This window comes from Salvelinus fontinalis, unplaced genomic scaffold, assembly GCF_029448725.1.
Source record: "Salvelinus fontinalis isolate EN_2023a unplaced genomic scaffold, ASM2944872v1 scaffold_0240, whole genome shotgun sequence".
Taxonomy (NCBI): Eukaryota; Metazoa; Chordata; class Actinopteri; order Salmoniformes; family Salmonidae; genus Salvelinus; species Salvelinus fontinalis.
The window spans coordinates 119,457-144,734 of NW_026600449.1; the positions used below are offsets into that span (position 1 = coordinate 119,457).

Below are 25,278 nucleotides of genomic sequence, written 5' to 3' on the forward strand. Positions count from 1 at the left end.
ATCTTAAAACATGTGGAGATTACAGACTGGAACAAGGAGAGGTTGAAAATCACTGTGAATATGCCTGCCAGCTGTTCTGCACATGCTCTGAGAATGCGCCCTGGAATACTGTCCGGCCCCGCGGCCTTGTGAGTGTTGACCTGATTAAAGACTTTAGTCACGTCGACCTCGGAGAGCGATATCACCCAATCATCTGGGTCTGTGACGGCCCTCACACCCAGCACAATGTTGGTATTGTTGAAGCATACATAAAATGCAATGAGTTCGTCTGATAGAGAGGCAGTGTTAAGCAGTTTACGGCTGGGTCTTCCTTTGTAATTCGTAATGGACTGTAGCCACTGCCACATGCGGCGGGCGTCTAATTACGTGTAATATGATTCCACCTTATTCCTATATTGTCCTTTTGCTCATTTGATGACTCTGCGGAGGACATAGCAGGACTTTTTGTACTTGTTCCAGTCCTCAGCCGTAGCCTCAGGGTTGGCTGCGAAAGCCCTGTGTGCGGTAGCCCTATCCTTTAGTTTAGCGCCAACCTCAGTGTTAATCCAGGGCGTTTGATTGGGGACGCAGCGAACCTTCACTGTGGGGACAAATTCGCCTATGCATTTCCTAATGAAGCCGCTGAGGGAAGTTGATAGCTTGTTGATGTTATAAACGGAGTCTCAAAACATATTCCAATCAGCGCTAGCAAAGCAGTCCTGTAGCATAACCTCTGATTCTGGTAACCATTTTTCAATGAATTGAGTCACGGGTACTTTCTGTTTGAGCTTCTGCTTGTAAACAGGAAGCAGGAGTACAGAGTTATTATCTGATTTGCCGAATGGTGGACGAGGGAGGGCCTTGTATGTTTGCTTGTGGGTAAAATAACAGTGGTCAATGACTTTATCACCCCTAGTGGTGAGGAAGACGTGTCCGAGAGCCATGTTCCCGAAATGCAGAGAATATTGCAGTTTTGAGAATCACGTTAGAAGCAAATTACTATCAAGTGACATTGGAAAGTACAATGGAGGGAAGAGGTGGCCGGTTTTCCCTTCGCCTTCAGGATCCCCCTCTCTTGCCTCTGTAATGCCGGCGTTTCTTCTTGCGTATCCCAAAAATTGGGTCGGAATTACAAAAAGAGCTCAGGGCAGATGAGTTGAAGATGAAGCCTGAATTTAGGTAATTAACTTCTACTGCCTCAGAAACCCGGATCCGGGAGCACCCCCCACCCCCCACACACTGTTTAGCATAGCTAGCATAGCTTCACAAGTAGATAGTAGCATCTAAATATCATTAAATCACAAGTCCAAGACACCAGATGAAAGATACAGATCTTGTGAATAAAGCCACCATTTCCGATTTTTAAAATGTTTTACAGGGAAGACACAATATGTAAAGATGTACATCTATTACCTAAAAACACATTAGCATAATCCACCATCTTTTATTTGTCCACCAACACCAGTAGCCATCACCAATTCGGCTAAACTAAGATATTTATAGCCCCTAACCAACAAAAAAACTCATTAGATGACAGTCTGATAACATATTTATGGTATGGGATAGGTTTTGTTAGAAAAAAGTGCATATTTCAGGTAGCTGCCATAGGTTACAATTGCACCCACCGTCACAAATGGACTAGAATAATTACAATGAGCAACGTGTTTACCTAACTACTAATCATCAAACATTTCGTAAAAATACACAGCATACACGAATCGAAAGACACAGATCCTGTGAATACAGACAATATTTCAGATTTTCTAAGTGTCTTACAGCGAAAACACAATAAATCGTTATATTAGCGTAGCACATAGCACATAGCAGCCCAGCATTGATTCTAGCCAAAGTGAGCGATAAAAGTCAACATCGCCAAAAGATATTAATTTTTTCACTAACCTTCTCAGAATTCTTCCGATGACACTCCTGTAACATCATTTTACAATATACATATACAGTTTGTTCGAAAAGGTGCATATTTAGCCATACAAAACCGTGGTTACACAATGAAAATAGTAGCAAAACAAGCCTGAAAATGTCGGTCGCCATCTTTCAGAGTGATCTGGTTTAATTAATAGCTAATCATATACTTGACTAAAAAATACAGGGTTTACAGGAATCGAAAGACAAATTAGTTCTTAATGCAACCGCTGATTTACATTTTTAAAATTATCCTTACTTTTCAATACAGGGTTCGCCAAGTGAAGCTATACCAAACAAAATGGCGAAATGTGCGTTTAAAATATTTCGACAGAAACACGATTTATCATATTAAATATTGCTTACTTTGAGCTGTTCTTCCATCAGATTCTTGGGCAATGTATCCTTTCTATGTTATAAACGTCTTTTGGTCGATAGATGTCCTCTGTCCTTCGAAATGTCCACCACCAACGACCGACACCCCAAAACGTGTCCAAAGTTTCAGAGTGCACAACAAATAAATTCCTCTAAAATCGCACTAAACGGATATAAATTGCTATAAAACGGTTCAAATTAACTACATTTTGATGTTTTTAACACCTAAAACGAGTAAAAACATGACCGGAGAAATATTGCTGGTTAGAAAACGATTTGGAACGAGGCAGGTCCGATGCCCTTCACGCTTCAGGCGCACGACGAGAAAGGGCGGTCTCTATACATTTTGGTCTTTTATACTGGCTGTGAATATCCCATCGATTCCATTGAAAGCGTGATGACGTACAGACACCCAGAGGAAGACGTAGGCAGTGTCGGTTTCTTCATAGCATTCACTGTCGCCTTAAAAACAGACCCCAGATCAGAGGTAAAAAAAATTGAAATCTGAACCCTGTCATGAAAAGTGCTGTAGAAATTGTTCTGTACAACTCAGAGACAAAATTTCAACTTCTATAGAAACTAGAAGGTGTTTTCTATCCAATAATAACAATAATATGCATATTGTACGATCAAGAATTTAGCACGAGGCAGTTTAATTTGGAGACACAAATATGCTAATGCGGAACAGCACCCCCTATAGTTCCAAGAGGTTAACTGCTGATCTGATGTTCAAACGTTCTTGTCGGTTGTAAGAAATGATAGAGGATACATTTCATGAAAATAAAGTAAAAATGAATGACAAAAGAATCACAAAATAGAAAGCTGGGTCAGAGCTTGCAAAACAGAGGCCATCCAGTAGTCTTAGCAGCAGTGCCTATGTCTCAGAACTCAACCTCCATCTCTCCCCAGGTCACCCAGGTGTCCTCGTCAGGAGAGGGAGGGTTCTCAGGAGGGGGAACATTCCAGAGAATGGGCGAGGCCAACGGAACTCTGAGAAGCCAGGGTGGGCGGGGCATGGTGAGTGACATCTGCAGGCAGCCACTAGAGGGAAACATAACCCTCCTTTTATGAATTTTTACTATAGTGCTGTATGATTTGACAGGTGTATAGATACAGGTTATTACAGATTAACTACAGGTTATCAATGTTTTATACAGTGAAGTGGGTGCATTAACCTCTAACGAGCATCTACCCCGGATCCGGGAGCACCCCCCCCCCCCCACACTGATTAGCATTGCTAGCATAGCGTCACAATTAAATAGTAGCATCTAAATATAATTAAATCACAAGTCCAAGACACCTAATGAAAGATACAGATCCTGTGAATAAAGCCACCATTTCAGATTTTAAAATGTTTTACAGGGAAGACAAAATATGTAAATCTATTAGCTAACCACGTTAGCAAAAGACACCACTTTTCTAACTCCATCCGTTTCTTACTCCATCAGGTGCTATCACCAATTCGGCTAAAATAAGATATTGATAGCCACTAACCAAGAAAAAACCTCATCAGATAACAGTCTGATAACATATTTATGGTATAGGATAGGTTTTGTTAGAAAAATGTGCATATTTCAGGTAGATATCATAGTTTACAATTGCACCTACCGTCACAAATGGACTAGAATAAATACATAGAGCAACGTGTTTACCTAATTACTAATCATCAAACATTTCGTAAAAATACACAACATACACTAATCGAAAGACACAGATCCTGTGAATACAGACAATATTTCAGATTTTCTAAGTGTCTTACAGCGAAAACACAATAAATCGTTATATTAGCATAGCACATGTGCAAACATTACCCCAGCATTGATTCTAGCCAAAGAGAGCGATAACGTAAACATCGCCAAAATATATAAATTTTTTCACTAACCTTCTCAGAATTCTTCAGATGACACTCCTGTAACATCACATTACAACATACATATACAGTTTGTTCGAAAATGTGCATATTTAGCCACCAAAATCATGGTTAGACAATGAGAAAAGTAGCCCAGCTGGTCAGAAAATGTCGTGCACCATATTAGACAGTGATCTAGTCGTATACATAAATACTCATAAACGTGACTAAAAAATATAGGGTGGACAGCGATTGATAGACAATTTAATTCTTAATACAATCGCTGATTTACATTTTTTTAATTATCCTTACTTTTCAATACAGTTTGCGCCAAGCGAAGCTACGTCTAAGAAGATGGCGTCATAAGCATTAACATTTTTCGACAGAAACACGATTTATCATAATAAATTGTTCCTACTTTGAGCTGTTCTTCCATCAGAATCTTGGGCAAAGAATCCTTTCTTGGGTCTAATCGTCTTTTGGTCGAAAGCTGTCCTCTTGCCATGTGGAAATGTCCACTGCGTTCGGCATGAACTGGAAACCTGCCCGGCGCTTGAAAGTGTATCAGAAATAAATGTCCCAAAATCGCACTAAACGGATATAAATTGCTATAAAACGGTTTAAATTAACTACCTTATGATGTTTTTAACTCCTATAACGAGTAAAAACATGACCGGAGAAATATTACTCCCTACACTAATGCTTGGAAAAAGAGCAGGTCGGTGTCCACCGCGCGCCCGGCGCATCTGGAAAAGAGTTCCTACCTACAGGTTTTTTTCATTTATAGTGGCTGTGATTGCGCAATCGATACCATTCAAATCGTCATCACGTAAAGGCATCCAGTAAGCAGTGTCCGTATCCTGATAGCGTTCACAGTGGCCTTTAAACTGACTCCAGATCAGGGGCCAAAATGTGTGAAATCTGACTCCATGTCAGGGAAATTGCTGTAGAATGAGTTCTGTTCCACTCAGAGACAAAATTCCAACGCCTATAGAAACTAGAGAGTGTTTTCTATCCAATAATAGTAATAATATGCATATTGTACGAGCAAGAATTGAGTAGGAAGCCGTTTAGTCTGTAATGCAATTATGCTAATGAGAAAACAGCACCCCCTGTAGTCGCAAGAAGTTAATGCAGTCGATACTTACACATTCATATTGTTGATATTATATTTTCTAATTGCAGTACCAGACTACAAGCAGGAACAATACCATGAGGGTAAGTGTTGCCGTGCACTATCAGGATCTGGTCTACTTGACACCACACCATTGACACATACATACACACGACATACACTGTTGTTCCTCCATCAATCATCCATGTTTGTTTTTTTGTGTTTTCTCCACTCTCTCCTCAGAGTAACTCTTCGAGGTATTCCCGTTCCTTCGGCTTGCTGTCGAACCAGCACATCTCAGAGCACATAGACCGGGTAAGAGACCAAAAAAGTGTTAAACAAATTAAAATATATTTAATATTTGAGATTCTTCAAAGTAGCCACCCTTTCCCTTTATGACAGCTTTGCACACTCTTGGCATTTTCTCAACCAGCTTCATGAGGTAGTCAGTCTTGAAGAAATTCCCACATATGCTGAGCACTTGTTGGCTGCTTTTCCTTTACTCTGCGGTCCAACTCATCCCAAACCATCTCAATTGGGTTGAGATCGGGTGATTGTGGAGGCCAGGTCATCTGATGCGGCACTCTGTCACTCTCCTTCTTGGTCAAATAACCATTACACAGCCTGGAGGTGTGTTTTGGGTCAATGTCCTGTTGAAAAACAAATTATAGTCCCACTAAGTGCAAACCAGATGGAATTGTGCATTGCTGCATAATGCTGTTGCAGCCATGCTGGTTAAGTGTGCCTTGAATTCTTAATAAATCACAGACAGTGTCACCAGCAAAGCACCACCACAACATCACACCTCCTCCTCCATGCTTCACGGTGGGAACCACACACGTTGAGATCATCCGTTCACCTACTTTGCGTCTCACAAAGACACGGCGGTTGGAACCAAAAAATCTCAAATTTGGACTCATCAGACCAAAGGACAGATTCCCACCGGTCTAATGTCCATTGCTTGTGTTTCTTGGCCCAAGCAGGTCTCTTCTTCTTATTGGTGTCCTTTAGTAGTGGTGTGTTTGCAGCAATTCAACCACGAAGGCCTGATTCACGCAGTCTCCTCTGAACAGTTGATGTTGAGATGTGTCTGTTACTTGAACTCCGTGAAGCATTTATTTGGGCTTAAATCTGAGGTGCAGTTAATTGCCGATTTCTGAGGCTGGTAACTTATCCTCTGCAGCAGAGGTTACTCTGGGTCTGCCTTTCATGTGCTGGTCCTCATGAGAGCCAGTTTCATCATAGCGCTTGATGGTTTTTGCGACTGCATTTGATGAAACTTTCAAAGTTGTTGAAATGTTCCGCATTGACTGACTTCATTGACTTCCTGTCTTAAAGTAATGATGGACTGTCGTTTATCTTTGCTTATTTGAGCTGTTCTTGCCATAATATGGACTTAGTCTTTTAACAAATAGGGTGATCATCTGTTTTTTATTTTTATTGGGCGATGTTCTGTTTTTAATTTTCAATTTAACTAGGCAAGTCAGTTAAGAACAAATTGTTATCTACAGTGACGGCCAAACCCTAACCCGGACGAAGCTGGGCCAAATGTGCTCCGCCCTATGGGATTCCCAATCACGGCCGGTTGTGATACAGCCTGGAATCGAACCAGGGTCTGGAGTGACGCTTCTAGCACTGAGATGCAGTGCCTTAGACCGTTCCGCCACACGGGAGCCCACTGTATACCACCCCTACCTTGTCACAACACAACTGATTCACTCAGATGCATTAAGAAGGAAAGAAACTCCTTATTAACTTTTAACAAGGCACACCTCTTAATTGAAATGCATTCCAGGTGACTACCTCATGAAACTGGTTGAGAGAATGCCAAGAGTGTGCAAAGCTGTCATCAAGGCACAGGGTGGCTACTTTGAAGAATCTCAAATATAAAATATATTTTGCCTTGGTTAACACTTTTTTGGTTACTACATGATTCCATATGTGTTATGTCATGGTTATGATGTCTTCACTATTATTCTAAAATGTAGAAAATAGTAAAAAATAAAGAAAAACCCTGGAATGAGTAGGTGTGTCCAAACATTTGACTGGTACTGTATGTGACATGTAGAAAAGGTTACATACAGTAAGTAGCCTGTTGTGTTAGAACAGAGAGAGACATTTTGGTAAAGATGTGTATGATGCACCATGTGGTCTTGAAAACAAGATCTAATGGTGGTAATATTTATCTTATCATTAATACAAATTCTGTAATGTAAGAAGTATCCCTGTATTGGATCTATTACATATACATAGCCTACTTGTTTAGTTATTAGTATTGAGAGTTTTATAAGATTTTGTAGAATCTAATTAAAATATGATTTAAGATTTTTCTTAAATATTTTCTAACATTGACACATTGGTGCTCCAGAAGCTGCATATGATTGGAGACGAGGTGGACTACCAACCTTACGGGTATGGCTACGAGGGGACAGGCAGCAAGTGCCAGTCGCTGGACGAGCTGTCGCTAAACAAACTGGATGACAACCTGGAGTTCCTGGGGGACCTGGGGTCAAAATTCAACACCCTGGGGGGCATCTGTCAGCAGGACATGCAGGAGAGGAACATCAGGCTGTAGACACGCATGCACACACACACACGCACACAAACACACACAACTGGCTGGACTGGAACTGGAGATGGTTCTAATGTAACTGCACTACGACACTGATAGGGTGAGCGCCATCAGCTGGAGAAGAGGACAGTTACACCAAACATCGCCCATTGAGATTCTGGATCATGCTTTGCGTCATATTCGACAGAGGGCCATTTTTTTACCGACAAAAAAACATGCTGGATTGGCTTTTACCCACACAAGGAGGGACTGTGAGAAACACTTTTGATATTTTGGATGTCTGAAGAAACAATGAATAATGACCTCACTGCACTAAATAAACCACATCATGCTCGGATGGATTTATGGATTTATGTTTTGACAGGGCCGGGGTGTGTTTGTATGGTGATTGTTTTGCAGTGGTGTAAAGTAAGTACTTGAGCACAAATACTTTAAAGTAGTTTACTATTTATATTTTTGACAACTTTTACTCCACTACATTACTAAAGAAAATAACTTCATACATTTTCCCTGACACCCAAAAGTACTCATTACATTTTGAATGCTTGGCAGAACAGGAACATTTTCCAATTCACACAATTGTCAAGAGAACATCCCTGGTCATCGATAGGGCCTCTAATCTGGCGAACTCACTAAACACAAATGCTTTGTTTGTAAATAATGTCTGAGTGTTGGAGTGTACCCCTGGCTATCCGTACATTTTACTGGGTGACTTTCACGTTTACTTGAGTCCTTTTGTATTAAGGTATCTTCACTTTTGCTCAAGTATTACAATTGGGTACTTTTCCAACACTGTTGTTTTGTTGTTTAATGTGTTTTTTATCATCAGGCTTCACAGTACTTTTCAGCAGCACCTTATCATCTCTTGATCTACTAGTTATGCCAGAATGGGATAATTTTGATGCCAACACTTGGATGGAAATGTCAACATCACCTCTGTGGGAGTTTTACTATCGTGCGAATGATACTTCATAACCTCTCTCTGCTTAGGATAACGATTTACACATGTTGCTTGAAACTAATTTCTTGACCTCGATGGAGTAGAATCCCACACGATGTCTGGTAGTATAGAATTGGAACACAGCAGATTCAGAAGAACAATTGATAGCTATTTTGGAATCATCACCTATCTGCAGAAAAGTGACAATGCCTAACCTGACAGCCTGGAACCATTGTGTGCCCTGCCCTCACCAAACCTTTAAGAGCAATCAAAGCTGTGCTGTTGTGTATCCTAAACATAATGTAAAGGTTCACTGTATAATACTAGACTTGGTTTCCTTCACTTTTGCGCACAGGTCTTTTTTTCTTTTTGACTTGCTTCTCTTTTAATCCCTGCTAACGTCTACTGCTATGCCGGTTTTGTATCAAAAGACAATATATCAACATGTTTTTGTTTATATTTCAAATTTGATTAAAGTATGCACGTCATGGAAAAGTGTCTCCGTATCTCTCAGCCATACCTCACAAAAACACGATTATGATCCTAAATGGTTTTCAAGGTTTTTCACACTAAACATGACATGAAATCACTTCAATGACATGAATTCCTTGGAACACCCCCTTGAGTTCTCCGTAATACTGACTGTAACAACTCACTGTAACAATTTCATGTGAATAGGAGAAGGTCATTTTTGTGTAGTCCTGTCACTACAGAGGTAGGGTCTTAATTTGCCCACTCTTTTGCAGGATATCTTAAAACGTGTAGTGTATTTGAGGTTTAAAAAGGCTTCTGAAGTTCGTAATTTCCACATTGACATTTCAGACTTGATTTTCTCTTATGAAGAATATATCAACCCCTACAAAAATGGCCATTAATTATAATCCACATAATGCACATTTCCTGTTGCTGCAGGATTATTTTCCTTCTATAGCAAACTGGCTCAAGTTAAGATCCTAAACTTGTACCCATATCTGACCCCTTCTAATGATCCCTCAGCAAACTGAGTTTGAATCATGCCGATAGTACATGCTCTGACCCGCCCTTCCTGTCGATGCTACAGACCAAGTTGTAGAACTGGTTCTGTAATACTACAGAATAGAGGAGTGGAGAGACCTAGAGTGTGTAGAGGTGCGGTACAAGACTTGATTCTGTAAAGTTTGTGACATATAAAAAACAGTATGCACACATCAAGTACTAGATAATATTGTCCTCTATGTTGCAGGAGAGCTACAACTTTATGTAATACATATCCTAAGCAGAGGATCGATAATGAGCTAACAGTTTGATTTGTTTATAATACATATGCATTTGCTAGAAAACCAATTTCAATTAGTAACATTATTGCAACTACATTGTAAGTCCTAATATTTTTTTATACAGTATCCACCTTCTAAGGTAAATGACATTGGGGCTGAATTGACTTCCCGTCAGGGATGGACTTGGACAAGAATTCAGCCCTGGCATTTTATCCTATTAGACCATCCTAGAGACATTAATGACACTCAGGTGTGTCCAAATTATCAAATCAAACTTTTTTTTCCACATGCACCGAATACAACAAGTGTAGACTTTACCGTGAAATGCTTACTTACAAACCCTTAACCAACAGTGCAGTTCAAGAAGAAGAAAATATTTACCAAGTAGGCTAAAATTAAAAGTAATAATAAAAAGTAACACAATAAGACTAACAATAACGAGGCTATATACAGGGGGCACCGGTTCCGAGTCAGTGTGAGGTAATCTGTACATGTAGGTGGGGCCGAAGTGACTATGCATAGGTAACAAACAAACAGCGAGTAGCAGCAGTGTAAGAGGGGGGGGGGTCAATGTAAATTGTCCGGTGGCGATTTTTATGAATTGCTCAGCAGTCTAATGGCTTGGGGGTAGAAGCTGTTGAGGAGCCTTTTGGTACTACACTTGGCGCTCCGGTACCGCTTGCCTTGCGGTAGCAGAGAAAACACTCTATAACTTGGGTGACTGGAGTCTCTGACAATTTTCTGGGCTTTCCTCTGACACCTACTATTATATAGGTCCTGGATGGGAGGAAGCTTGGCCCCAGTTATGTACTGGGCCGTTCGCACTACCCTCTGTAGCGCCTTATGGTCAGATGCCGAGCAGTTGCCATATCAGGCGGTGATACACCCGGTCAGGATGCTCTCAATGGTGCAGCTGTAGAACCTTTTGAGGATCTGGGGACCCATGCCAAATCTTTTCAGTCTCCTGATGTGGACACCAAGGAACTTGAAACTCTCGACCTGCTCCACTACAGCCACGTCGATGTTAATGCGGGCCTATTCGGCCCGCCTTTTCCTGTAGTCCACGATCAGCTCCTTTGTCTTGCTCACATTGAGGGAGAGGTTGTTGTCCTGGCACCACACTGCTAGTACTCACCTCCTCCCTATAGGCTGTCTCTTCGTTGTCGGTGATCAGGCCTACCACTGTTGTGTCATCTGCAAACTTAATGATGGTGTTGGAGTTGTGCCTGGCCATGCAGTCGTGGGTGAACAGGGAGTACAGGAGGGGACTGAGCATGCGCCCTTGGGGAGCTCCAGTGTTGAGGATCAGCGTGGCAGATGTGTTGCTACCTACCCTCACCACCTGGGGGCGGCCCATCAGGAAGTCCAGGATCCAGTTGCAGAAGGAGGTGTTTAGTCCCAGGATCCTTAGCTTAGTGATGAGCTTTGAGGGTACTATGGTGTTGAACGCTGAGCTGTAGTCAATGAAAAGCATTCTCACATAAGTGTTCTTTTTGTCCAGGTGGGAAAGGGCAGTGTGGAGTGCAATAGAGATTGCATAATCTGTGGATCTGTTTGGGCAGAATGCAAATTGGAGTGGCTCTAGGGTTTCTGGGATAATGGTGTTGATGTGAGCCATTACCAACCTTTCAAAGCACGTAATGGCTATGGATGTGAGTGCTACGGGTCTGTAGTCATTTAGGCAGGTTGCCTTTGTGTTCTTGGGCACAGGGACTATGGTGGTCTGCTTGAAACATGTTGGTATTACAGACTCAATTAGGGACATGTTGAAAATGTCAGTGAACACACCTGCCAGTTGGTCAGCACATGCCCGGAGCACACGTCCTGGTAATCTGTCTGGCCCCACAGCCTTGTGTATGTTGACCTGTTTAAAGGTCTTACTCACGTCGGCTACGGAGAGCGTGATCACACAGTCGTCCGGAACAGCTGATGCTCTCATGCATGCCTCAGTGTTGCTTGCCTCGAAGCGAGCATAGCTCGTCTGGTAGGTTCGTGTCACTGGGCAGCTCGCGGCTGTGCTTCCCTTTGTAGTCTGTAATAGTTTGCAAGCCCTGCCACATAAGACGAGTATCGGAGCCGGTGTAGTATGATTCAATCTTAGCCCTGTATTGACGCTTTGCCTGTTTGATGGTTCGTCGCAGGGCATAGCAGGATTTCTTGTAAGCTTCCGCGTTAGAGTCCCGCACCTTGAAAGCGGCAGCTCTACTCTTTAGCTCAGTGTGAATGTTGCCTGTAATCCATGGCTTCGGGTTGGGGTATGTACGTACAGTCACTGTGGGGACGACATCCTCGATGCACTTATTGATAAAGCCAGTGACTGATGTGGTGTATTCCTCAATGTCATCGGAAGAATCCCGGAACATGTTCCAGTCTGTGATAGCAAAACAGTCCTGTAGTTTAGCATCTGCTTCATCTGACCACTTTTTTATAGACCGAGTCACTGGTGCTTCCTGCTTTCATTTTTGCTTGTAAGCAGGAATCAGGAGGATAGAGCTGTGGTCGAATTTACCAAATGGAGGGCGAGGGAGGGCTTTGTATGCGTCTCTGTGTGTGGAGTACAGGTGATCTAGAATTTTTTTCCCTCTGGTTGCACATTTAAAATGTTGATAGAAATTTGGAAGAACTGATTTAAGTTTTCCTGCATTAAAGTCTCCGGCCACTAGGAGTGCCGCCTCTGGGTGAGTGGTTTACTTGTTTGCTTATTTCCTTATACAGCTGACTGAGTGTGGTCTTAGTGCCAGCATCTGTCTGTGGTGGTAAATAAACAGCCACGAAAAGTATAGCTGAAAAGTCTCAGGCAAGTATTGTGGCCTGCAATTTATCACAATATACTCTACTTCAGGTGAGCAAAATCTAGAGACTTCCTTAGATTTCGTGCACCAGCTGTTGTTTACAAATACGCACAGACCACCCCCCTTGTCTTACCGGAGTGTGCTGTTCTATCTTGCAGTTGCAGCGTATATCCAGCTAGCTGAATATCCATGTCGTCATTCAGCCATGATTTCATCAAACATAGGATATTACAGTTTCTGATGTCCCGTTGTTAGGATATTCGTGATTGTGCCTCGTCTTATTTGTTGTCCAATGATTGCACGATGGCGAGTAATATTGACGGTAGCGGCAGCTTTCCCACTCGCCATCTCCGGGTCCTGACCAGGCTCTTTGTCCTCTGTACCTGCGTTGCATCCTCTTGCAAATAACGGGGATGTCGGCCGCTGTCCTGATATCCAGAAGCTCTATTTTGCCGTAAGATACGGTGGCAGAAGCATTATGTACAAAATAAGTTACAAATAACGCAAAAACCCCCACATAATAGCACATTTGGTTGGGCGCCCGTAAAACTGCTGCCATTTCTTTCGGCGCCATTTTAAACAGCATCTCTGCATCTCTGTGTGTGGAGTAAAGGTGGTCTAGGATTTTTTTTCTCCCTGTTTGCACATGTGACATGCTGGTAAAAATTTGGTAAAACTGATTTAAGTTTGCCTGCATTAAAGTCCCCGGCCACTAGGAGGACCGCTTCTGGGTGAGCATTTTCTACTTTGCATATGGCCTAATAGAGTTGGTTGAGAGCGGTCTTAGTGCCAGCTTCGCTTTGTGGTGGTAAATAGACGGCTACGAATAATACAGATGAGAACTCTGTTGGTAGATAGTGTGGTCGACAGCTTATCATAAGGTACTATTCCTCAGGAGAGCAATACCGCGAGACTTCTTTAATATTAGACATCGCGCACCAGCTGTTATTGACAAAAAGACACACACCCCCACCCCTCGTCTTACCAGAGGTAGCGTCTCTGTTCTGCCGGTGCATGGAAAATCCTGCCAGCTCTATATTGTCCTTTTCTTCATTCAGCCACGTCTCGGTGAAACATAAGATGTTGCAGTTTTTAATGTCCCGTTGGTAGGATAATCTTAATATTAGGCCATCAATTTTATTTTCTAATGATTGCACGTTAGCAAGAAGAATGGAAGGCATTGGGAGTTTACTCACTCGCCTCCGGGATTCTCAGAAGGATCCCCAATCTGCGTCCCCTTTTCCGGCATCATTTCTTCACGCAAAAGGCGTGGATCTGGGCCTGTTCCAGTGAAAGCAGGATATCTGTCTCGTCGGAATCGTTAAAGGAAAAAGTTTCTTCCAGTCCGTGGTGAGTAATCGCTTTTCTGATGTCCAGAAGTTATTTACGGTCATAAGAGGCGGTAACAACAACATTATGTACACAATAAGATACAAATAAGTTACACAAAATGCAAAAAAACGGCGGTGTGGGAACAGAAGCCACCATCCTGCAGCTCCATATTAGCTTTAATTGCCGATCTGCGACGAGACTTCGACCACTCAGTCAGCGGACAAGAAGCGGCCAGCCGACTGTTCAACATCCTCTAAGGCACAGGTGTCAAACTCATTCCACGGGGGGCCGAGTGTCTGCGGGTTTTCGCTCCTCCCTTATACTTGATTGATGAATTAACATCACTAATTAGTTAGGAACTCCCCATACCTGGTTGTCTAGGGCTTTATTGAAAGGAAAAACCAAAAACCTGCAGACACTAGACCCTCCGTGGAATGAGTTTGACACCCCTGCTCTAAGGGGCGAGACCAATGGCTGACTTCGCCATTGAGTTCCGCACCCTCGCCGCCAAGAGTGGGTGGAATACGGAGACCCTGTTCACCGCTTTCCACCAACTCCATCAAGGATGAACTGGCCTCTCCGGAACTGGGAGAGGACCTTGAGTCCCTGATAATGCTGGCAATCTGGATCGACAACCGCCTCCGAGAACGCGTGAGACAGTGCCTTTTTGACATCACCCCAGTATCCTGATTTCTTGAGCACTCCAAGCCCCCCGAACAGAGCATTGAGGAGCCCATGCAACTGGGACGCACATGTCTGAGCCAACAGGCGCATGTGCGAAGGCTGTTGCCTATACACGGGAGGTCTCGGTCATCTCCGTGCTACATGCCCAGAGCAGACGGGAAACACCAGGGCTTGCCAGGACAAGGGGAGACCCTGACGAGCTGTGTAGTTACCTCCCGGGTACCTAGTCACTATCTGTCACTACCCGCAACCTTCCACTGGGACAACCGTCAGCACAAGATTCAAGCCTTCATGGACTCCGGGGCCGCGGATAAGTTCATTGATCAGGACCTTGCCAGAGAATTACAAATCCCCTGCGTGAAGTGTCCCATCCCATTGTCTCTGGTCAGATGGAATATTAGACCAAGCCCATTCTACTGCAGGTTGGGGTGAATCACTGCTCCTGAGAACCCCCTTATCCTAGGGTACCCCTGGCTAGCGCTACATAACCCACTATTCTCCTGGTCCATGGGACACCTACTAGACTGGGGTAAGAACTGCCAGACTAAATGTTTAAGACCCCCACCAAGAGCCTCGTCGTGTCCTCCTGCATCCATTTAAGACCAAGACTTCTCCGCTCTCCCCTCCGGGAGGCCTTCAGTAAGAGGCAAGCCACCACCCTTCCCCCCATGGTCTATACGACTGTACCATAGAATTCTTACCCGGCTCCACAACTCCCCGGGCCGTCTGTACTCCCTCTCGACCCCTAAAGCAACAGTCATGGATAATTACATCCGGGAGTCGCTGGAGGCAGGTTTCATTCGCCCCTCTACATCCACAGCTGGTGCAGGCTTCTTCTTCGTGGGTAAGAAGGATGGAGGCCTGCGTCCTTGCATCGATTACAAAGGGCTGAACCGGATTACGATCAAGAATCGTTACCCCCTATCCCTGACGTCCGCTGTCTTGGAATTGGCCCAAGGTGCCCAATTCTTCACCAAACTAGATCTCCACAACGCTAACAATCTGGTGACAATCAGGGAGGGAGATGAGTGGAAAGCTGCCTTTAACACCCCTAGTGGTCACTATGAGTATTTAGTCATGCCCTTCAGATTATCGAACTCACCGGCAGTCGTTCAAGCATTGGTCAATGACACTCTTAGGGATATGTTGAATCAGTTCTCTACCAAATGGACCCTGTAAAGGTTGAGGCGGTTGCCGACTTGCCCCATCCCACCTCACTAAAGCGGGTCCAGCGGTTCCTCGGGTTTGCCAATTTTTACAGGTGTTTTATATGCAACTTTGGTGTGGTGGCAGCGCCTCTCACGGTCCTAACCCGCAAGTCCCAGCCTCGGACACTTGAGCAGGGACGGTCCTTTCACAGCGGAACAAGGAGGACAAGAGTGTGCAAAGCTGTCATCAAGGCAAAAAGTGTCTACTTTGAAGAATCTCAAATATAAAATGTATTTGGTCACTGCATGATTCCATACGTGTTATTTCAGAGTGCTGATCTCTTCACTATTACTCTACAATGAGATTGAATATGTCCATGAACACTCCAGCCAGCTGATCTACGCATGCTCTGAGGACATGGCTTGGGATGCCGTCTGGGTTGACAGCCCTGCGAGGGTTAACACGCTTAGGGTTCTTGGCACTGAAGAATCCTCCCAAAAGGTACTTCCGAGAACCCCATAGGAGGTGGGGTTCATCAAGGTACCTCCTTAGTTCTTGGGGGTTCTTGCAGGAACCTAATTGCCCAACTGAAAATGTGGATTTGAATTTTAGAAAACAGCAGGTGCAGGCACTTAACATTTTTAAGATCTCTTCAATTTAAGGTAAGGTTTCTTGTATTATCTAAATTGATATTGTTTCATGATGATACCATCAATCTTTTCATATTTGTGCAAATGGCTGTGTTTGGCACACTTTAATGGATGTCAATCAAGAGGTGTTGACGGCTTTAGCTGTATTGGGCACAGATGACTGAACTGCCCCCTTATTTCTGTGTCTGTAGCTTTTTTTTCAATGTAACCTTTATTTAACTAGGCAAGTCAGTTAAGAACAAATTCTTATTTACAATGACATCCTACCAGGGAACAGTGGGTTAACTGCCTTGTTCAGGGGCAGAACGACAGATTTTTACCTTGTCAGCTCAGGGATTCAATCCAGCAACCTTTTGGTTACTGGCCCAATGCTCTAACCCTATACTGACGAGGAGGCACACAAAGGTATGTACAATTGATATTGATTTTTCACATAGCGTTATGCAGATTACATGTAGACTATCATCTCATTTCTATTAATGGTTTCTCTAAAACCTTATAGGACTCAGTCATAGCAGCCATCTTCCTCCTCCCAGACCTCTTCAATGAAAATCACAGAGGTCTCTACATTATGGACAAGGTATATGTATGAAAACCGTTGTCAAAAGTGAACAGTTTTTTCATTCACATTTACCACAAAAAAAAGGTATGATTACTGTCATGTGCATCATCTGTATAATTATTATTTTTGTGTTCACAGACTTCACCCTTCCTACACTGCTGATGAACATAACTGGAAACCTGTTTGATCACCATGCACTGCAAAATCATTCTGGCTATGGATACAAAGGATATCAACACATTAACACGAAAGAGCATATACTGATTGAACTTGGAGCTCTGCTGGGAGTTTACCTCATATTTTGAATTCTGCTTTGCCACTAAAATCATAATAAACACTGACAAATAAAGGTTTTTGTTATTGTTATGCTGATTTATAATGGGCGAGGTAAAAGTGGTTATTCGAGGAACCATTAAAGGGGGTTCTCTTCAAAGAACTTGTAGAGGTTCCCCCACGGTTTCAATTTGAAGAACCCGTAAAAGATCTTCCTGGAATCTTTTAATTTTAGTGTGTACCCTAAGTGTTAAGTACTACAGGGTTCCAGACTAACATTTTCCTCTGCTGTCACTGGTGCCTCTAATTTTGACAGTTGGTGGCACTAGTCCATGATATGGTGATTTGGTCAGACACAATTCATGAGTAATCATCTTATAAATGAATTCATAGGGCTTTATTAAGAAGTGTAATAAATAGTCTACTGGGGTATTAAAGAAATGTTTAATCTAACACGTCCAAGCAGTAATGCATGACTCAAGATATTTTGGATGTGTAACCGAATCCAGTGATCGACATGAATTTTGGGTTGACAATTATACTATAGTTGTTATATATTTAGACCTATTGGCCTATGCCCTCCCAATGGCCGGTGCACATTTTGTGTGTGTGCTGCTCATTATCTCAAAGCCAAATCAAATATCTTTGTTGTAAAATAGTTGCTATTAAGCTGAATATTGAAAGTTATAGGAATAAAAATCATATATAGAGAAAGCTGAGACCTTCCTTGCTTCGACAGGGACAAGAGGACAAAGCTTCCAAAACTGTGTTTTTCCCACAATTGCATTTTGAACTGTTACACCATCAGAACGCATTTTTTTCTCTCATGCGAATGGGTGATTGGCTCAACACAGCAGCATACCCCATCGAAACAGGAAAAGGGGCAGGGCAGACACTTTCATTACAGGAATCATGAGGATAATGCACCTTATTGTGTGAGTCAATCATGGTTGTAGCAGCCAAAAAATAGGCAGTTTTGAGGGAGGTGACAATGTAGAATGTGCTCTTTCTAAGTTTATATTCACCCTTTCCACATTTCACAATCCATGATCTTGGCTGTCTAACTGATGTCCTAGTCGGATCAGGTCTCTTTGCTGATGCCGCGTTTGACTTTGAGTGTGAGTTTGCGTGCTCAGCTCAGCCAATCAGAAAACTGGTCCGTTCCTTCTTGGTAAGGGGACCAGCCGTTGCCCACTGATCAGCCAAAGGTTCATTATAGATTATTATCAGTGGCGATTTGAGCATGTAAATCTTGGTGGAGCAAAAAATATATATAATAATTATTCATGCCAGCAAAGCCACTACACTAAACAATCCATTAAGTGCACTATAACAGTGACAAACAGTGACCATAAACTGTTAGGGCCAACATAAAGCTGTCCCAACAGCAGTCCCAACACCTTATTTAAAAAAAATATATATTTAACCTTTATTTAACCAGGTAGGCTAGTTGAGAACAAGTTCTCATTTACAACTGCGACCTGGCCAAGATAAAGCAAAGCAGTTTGACACATACAACATCACAGAGTTACACATGGAGTAAAACAAACATACAGTCAATAATACAGTAGAAAAAGTCTATATACAGTGTGTGTAAATGAGGTAAGATAAGGGAGGTAAGGCAATAAATAAGCCATGGTGGCGAAGTAATTACAATATAGCAATTAAACACTGGAGTGGTAGATGTGCAGAAGATGAATGTGCAAGTTGAGATACTGTGGTGCAAAGGAGCAAGATAAATAAATAAATAAATACAGTATGGTGATGGGGTAGTTGGATGGGTTATTTACAGATGGGCTATGTACAGGTGCAGTGATCTGTGAGCTGCTCTGACAGCTGGTGCTTAAAGATAGTGAGGGAGATATGAGTCTCCAGCTTCAGTGATTTTTGCAGTTCATTCCAGTCATTTGCAGCAGAGAACTGGAAGGAAAGGCGGCCAAAGGAAGAATTGGCTTTGGGGGTGACCAGTGAGATATACCTGCTGGAGCACGTGCTACGGGTGGGCGATCACCTGGCTATCAGCGGAGCCTTGTCAGGCATCGATACAGTTAAAACATAGCTGATATAGCTGACTTGTTTAAACAAAGGTGGTTTCTACTGACAATTGAGATGTACAAACTATGGCATAAGGGAACGACGAGTTGATAAGAGGCAATCCGTAATTTCGATTAAGACATTTATGAGCGAGCTAGGACAGACGTTGTCAATATAACTATTTGTTCAGAACTATTGAAATGTACAGTGACAGAATTCAGAACATGGGCCATTCTTATGTAACAGTATAACTTTAAACCGTCCCCTCGCCCATACCAGGGCGCGAACCAGGGACCTTCTGCACACATCAACAACGGTCGCCCACGAAGCATCGTTACCCATCGCTCCACAAAGGCCACGGCCCTTGCAGAGCAAGGGGCAACACTACATCTAGGTTTCAGAGCAAGTGACGTAACTGATTGAAACGCTAGTAGCGCGTACCCGCTAACTAGCTAGCCATTTCACATCCGTTACACTCACCCCCCTTTCAACCTCCTCCTTTTTCCCCCCGCAGCAACCAGTGATCCGGGTCAACAGCATCAATGTAACAGTATAACTTTAAACCGTCCCCTCGCCCCGACACGGGCGCGAACCAGGGACCTTCTGCACACATCAACAACAGTCACCCACGAAGCGTCGTTACCCATCGCTCCACAGAGGCCGCAGCCCTTGCAGAGCAAGGGGCAACACTACATCTAGGTTTCAGAGCAAGTGACGTAACTGATTGAAACGCTAGTAGCGCGTACACGCTAACTAGCTAGCCATTTCACATCCGTTACACTTACAGTATTCTCCCTGTAAACCAAGTCAGAACCGTAGGATAAATAAAGGGGGCATATAAGCAGACAATGAAAGCTCTTACAATATTCAATGATTACATTTTGCTAAAACAGGCTTTAGGCTACATGTGGACATGCACCACCAAGTCAGAACAGTTAGCAAATTAAGAGGGGAAAAGGGACCAAATTATTAGCATGAGGCACATGGGCTACTAACAGATTACTACACAACATACACTTAGTATTACTTTCTTAGCTACAGTATACATATCTCCCTGGAATATTACATTATTTATGCAGCAGCATACAAGACATTTTTCAACTCACCTTGTTGTGCTGTGTTCACTTCCTTCCAAACCACTCATTGTTGAATTTGCGATTTCCAACGTGTTGTGTAATGTTTATGTCCAATGGCCGATGAGCACCGATAAGTTTTATCTATGATTTCTCTTCATTATTTATCTTCATATGATAAGGATGGAAAAGGATTTGCCAGTACATTGTCGACTTGATTCATGATGATGACTGCTAGCTAAGATTATTAAAGTATGATGTTGACATGATCAGTCCAATCAAAGCTACGTGATTTGATGTAATTTTATCTGTGGCCAATGTCCTTGACCCTTCTTGGATGGGCACTTCTAATGTAACTCTATGGCTTCACCCAAGGGGCTAGAATGTTTGAGGTCTCCCCTTAGACTTCGCAGTGATGTAGTGTCCCCATGAGTGACAGAATACTGAGCCAATCATGGTGCAACGTTCTGTATTTTCTGCTGGCTTGCCCCACCACCACAGAAAGCACTGAGCTAGGCTGAAACACCAGCATTTTGTAGCTGCCTTATTCAAGAACACAAAAAAGAGACCATGTTTGTACGTGGCTTTTTTAACTCAATGATATATATATATATATATATTGACATTGTTTGCAAACTGATATGTGACACGTATTAATGCCACAATAACATGCAAAACAGGCGAGCCCAAAGAATGTTATTATTTTTTTGCAAATGTGGGGCTCCATCACTCTCATTCTTGGTCAAATAGCCCTTGCACAAACCAAATGAGATGGCGTATTGCTCGTGTTTCTTGGCCAAAGCAAGTCTCTTCTTCACATTGGTGTCCTTTGGTAGTGGTTCCATTGCAGAAATTTAACCATGAAAGTCTGAATCACACAGTCTCCACTGAAGGGTTGATGTTGAGATGTGTCTGTTACTTGAACTCTGTGAAGCATTTATTTGGGCAGCAAATTCTGAGGTGCAGTTAACGCTAATGTTAACTATAATGAACGTATCCTCTGTTGCAGAGGTAACTCTGGGTGTTCCGTTCCTGTTGCAGTCCTCATGAGAGCCAGTTTCATCATAGCGCTTAATGGTTTTTGCGACTGCACTTGCAGTTCTTGAAATTTTCCGGATTGACTGATCTTCATTTCTTAAAGTAATGCTGGACTGTCATTTCTCTTTGCTTATTTGAGCTGTTCTTGCCATAATATGGACTCTGACTTAACAAATAGGTTTATCTTCTTAATACCAAACCTACCTTGTCACAACACAACTGATTGTGGAATTTATTTCCTTAATGCATTTGAGACAAAGGAACTTTTAACAAGGCACACCTGCTAATTGAAATGCATTCAGTGACTACCTCATGAAGCTGGTTGAGAGAATGCCAAGAGTGTGCAAAGCTGTCATCAAAGACAAAGGGTGGCTACTTTGAAGAATCTCAAATGTAAAATATATTTTGATTTGTTTAACCCTTTTATGGTCACTACATGATTCCATATGTGTTATTTAATAGTATTGATGTCTTCACTATTATTCTACAATGTAGAAAATAGTAAAAATTAAGAAAAACCCTTGAATGAGTAGGTGTGTCCAAACTTTTGACTGGTACTGTAGTTACTGCATGACTGACTAAGGCCTCTGTCTGCAGTCAAGAGTTCCATGGATGCCCATTCCGGTAGAGCAAAAGAGAGAAAGAGGGAGCAAAAGAGAGCAAAGGAGAGAGAGAGAGAGAGAGAGTAAAAGAGAGAGATAAATACTGAAGCCAGGATAGGTCTCTTGAGGTGAACCCTTATGGGTTCCATGTAGAACCATCTGTGGAAAGTTATACCTAGAACCAAATACCTGTAACCAAAAATGGTTCTTCAAAGGGTTCTCCTATGGGGACAGCTGAAGAACCCTGTTAGGTTCTAGAAAGCACCTTTTTTTAAAGAGTGTACACCCTATCTGGCCACTCATTCCTCATTTTTACATATGGTCTCTTTCACCTTTACACACCACTATTGCAGGTTTCACACACCTCAGGTTGGCCCAAGTCTCATACTATATGCAGTCATAAACTAGCTGAACTAATGCTGTTAATGACTCTCTTTCACACTACACATCCCTCCAGGATACACAGTGAACCTGGTGAAGGAGAACCCAGTGTAAGCAGGTCACTACGACCTGCTGCGCATGGTGTTGGACCAGCAGGGTCAGGGAGCCCTCCACAACCTGTTCGTCACCGTGTATGACTGCTCTGGTGTTCAGCTGCAGTCTCGGCAGGGCCTCTGGAACCAAGATTGGAGCGAGGGCTGTAGGGATTGTCATCGGTGTCATGCTGCTACTGCTAGGTAAGTCAATCTTAGGAGTAGGGTGAAGATTCCCCTAGATGTTAATTGTGGGCCAGTTTTGCATTTTCCCCACTAATGGTTAAGGTTAGGATTGGGGGAGGGGAAGCTGATCTTAGATCTGTGCCTAGGGGAAACTTCACCACTGATCTGAATCTTACACTTGAGAAAGACATACTGGCCTACATCCCCACCTAGTGTTGATTTGGTATAGTTCGTTAGAACTTCAGTGTGTGTGGAGATTTGTGAGTTCCTCCTAGGTTTTCTACTGTTGTCCCTCCTGTTGACCAGTAAAAGAGAACTGAAGCTGATCCCTACAGATGAAAACTCTGAAGAACGTCAGATCAAATCGAATATTGAGATCCCAGGAACTGATTGCAAGGTAACAACATACAACATTACCATCACATTCATCTCTGGTCATTGCTTTTTTCCATCACACAATATGCTATTTTGATCATAGGTGCCTACACATATCACACTCAAATTGGACAGTCTGCTGGGAACAAAAGCTGCTTTTCTACCAATGTAAGATGCCGGTTAGGAAACCAGCAATATTTATTCACCATTCATCAGTATTGTTTTGGTTCACACTGGGCATATTTGGCAAATGGAAAATTGTTGATCCATGCAAAGTAAATGTGATACTATCTTTCCCCAGGCTGTACAGAGGTCCGCCAGTATGCGAGCATCAGTATGTTCAGGATATCAGGGTATTTTTCCTCGTACCAATAGCAACAGGAACAGTTTCAACGATTAACCTCTCTGCGCAAGGTAGGCTATATAAGTCTAATAAATCTACTACCTTCATCCACTTTTGACCTGTCAATTAACTTTTCAGTGGCACTGAACTACAGCAACATTTTGAATTTGGTTTCAGAGTGCGCCCACAAAATTACACTCCAATGGTTATGGACAGGCATTTCAAGATCTAAAATTTAAATTAAACTTGCCAACTATTTTTTCTGAAACTTTCACTTGATTCATGTTGCATTGTATTGGTTGTGTGTGTAGTGATAGTATGTTTCTGATCACTCAGGGGTCAATGATGAGCAGATCAATGATGACAAAAACAAGATACTCCTCATGGGGAGAAAATAATTCTCTCAATAACGCCAGGCCCTTGATGACTCTACTCAATCATGTAACAAACAATCATGACTATGACAAAAAACAAACTGTTTCTAATGTATATTTTTGAAATCTATCTGGTGAACTCTATTCCTTCATTAACCTTTTTGTGACCTCCAATCCCTCCATCTCCAGAGGATGTTCATTCTGCAGGTTCCCGGAGAGGAGCTGGGGGACTATGCCCCCCACCCCTACGCTAAAGAGGGGGACCTAGAGCACCCAGCTGGAGGTCGGTTTATCTCCATCCCCGAGACCCCCTTCGACCAGGAAAAGCTACTCTACCTGGGCGCCAGGTTCAACACGCTGGCTTCCATTTGCAACACCCCATACCCCAGAGCATCCTAAGCCCACCTTGCCCTCACCCTCTTGGGCAAGAGGCTCTGCCAGGACTGGCTAGTTAGCATGGGCATAACAGGCTAGGTACCGGCCGCTTTCATAGATTATAAATTGAACTGGATCACTCATGCTTAAAAATGAAGTAGAACAGCAAACCTGCTCATGCAAAATCTGGATAACAACAAGCAATGTTAAACTTTTTTTTTTTTTTTTAAGCATAAAATACACAGGACTATGGAGATCAATGACCAATACAAAGACCAAGATGGAACTCAGTGCTGGAAGGAAAATAAATGCAATTTACCAATGGATCTTACATGGGCAGTAGCTATGTACAGCTGTGCTGTAGGGAGCCTGGTTGTACATATCAGGCATGCTACATTCTACTCTACTGTACACTGGCCAGGGCCCACTTTGGCTGGATTGACCAGCCAGCAAAAAACAAAAGGATTTCTGCACTGAGAACAGACCAGGGAAGTGAGCAACATGGAGTGGAAAATACTTGAATGTCAATTACTTTTTAGCTTTGATTTTACAAATGCGATGGCTGCAATGAAATAGTGTTATAATGGTGAATGAGAGAGAAAGAGGTCATTCTTTTAACATACCACACCATCTCTTACCCACATACGTCAAGCCAAAAATAGTCTAATGATATTATATATGATGGTCATGTTTAAGATTATTATCAATTAAACACTTGGGCTTTAAGGTTTGGGCTTAGGTCCAGTTGTTTTATTTGGGTGTATATTTTGGGGTTGTCTTTTAATGTATATTCTATGTGGTATGTAAATAAGGGTAATAGCTTTTATATTCATTTTGTTTTATTTATGTAGAAATGCATTCAATCCACTGACTTACAATAAGCAAGAATTGAGTTCTGTGGCATATTTTCATACGTCTCAAGTCACGGTATCAATGAAACAACCATCTTCACAAAATA

The 25,278-nt window shown here is 42.6% G+C and overlaps 1 protein-coding gene across 1 annotated transcript in view; it reads left to right on the top strand.

Annotated features, from left to right (window-relative positions):
* The window catches only part of LOC129844847 (cadherin-like protein 26), a 28,340-nt gene extending 18,817 nt beyond the window's left edge, over positions 1 to 9,523 (top strand). The window contains exons 16-19 of the mRNA XM_055913004.1: positions 3,184 to 3,291; positions 5,309 to 5,341; positions 5,481 to 5,552; positions 7,606 to 9,523. Coding sequence (XP_055768979.1) covers positions 3,184 to 3,291; positions 5,309 to 5,341; positions 5,481 to 5,552; positions 7,606 to 7,812 — 420 coding nt within the window. The 3' untranslated portion in view covers positions 7,813 to 9,523. The remainder of the gene's footprint in view (positions 1 to 3,183; positions 3,292 to 5,308; positions 5,342 to 5,480; positions 5,553 to 7,605) is intronic.
* The last annotated feature ends 15,755 nt before the right edge of the window (positions 9,524 to 25,278 follow it).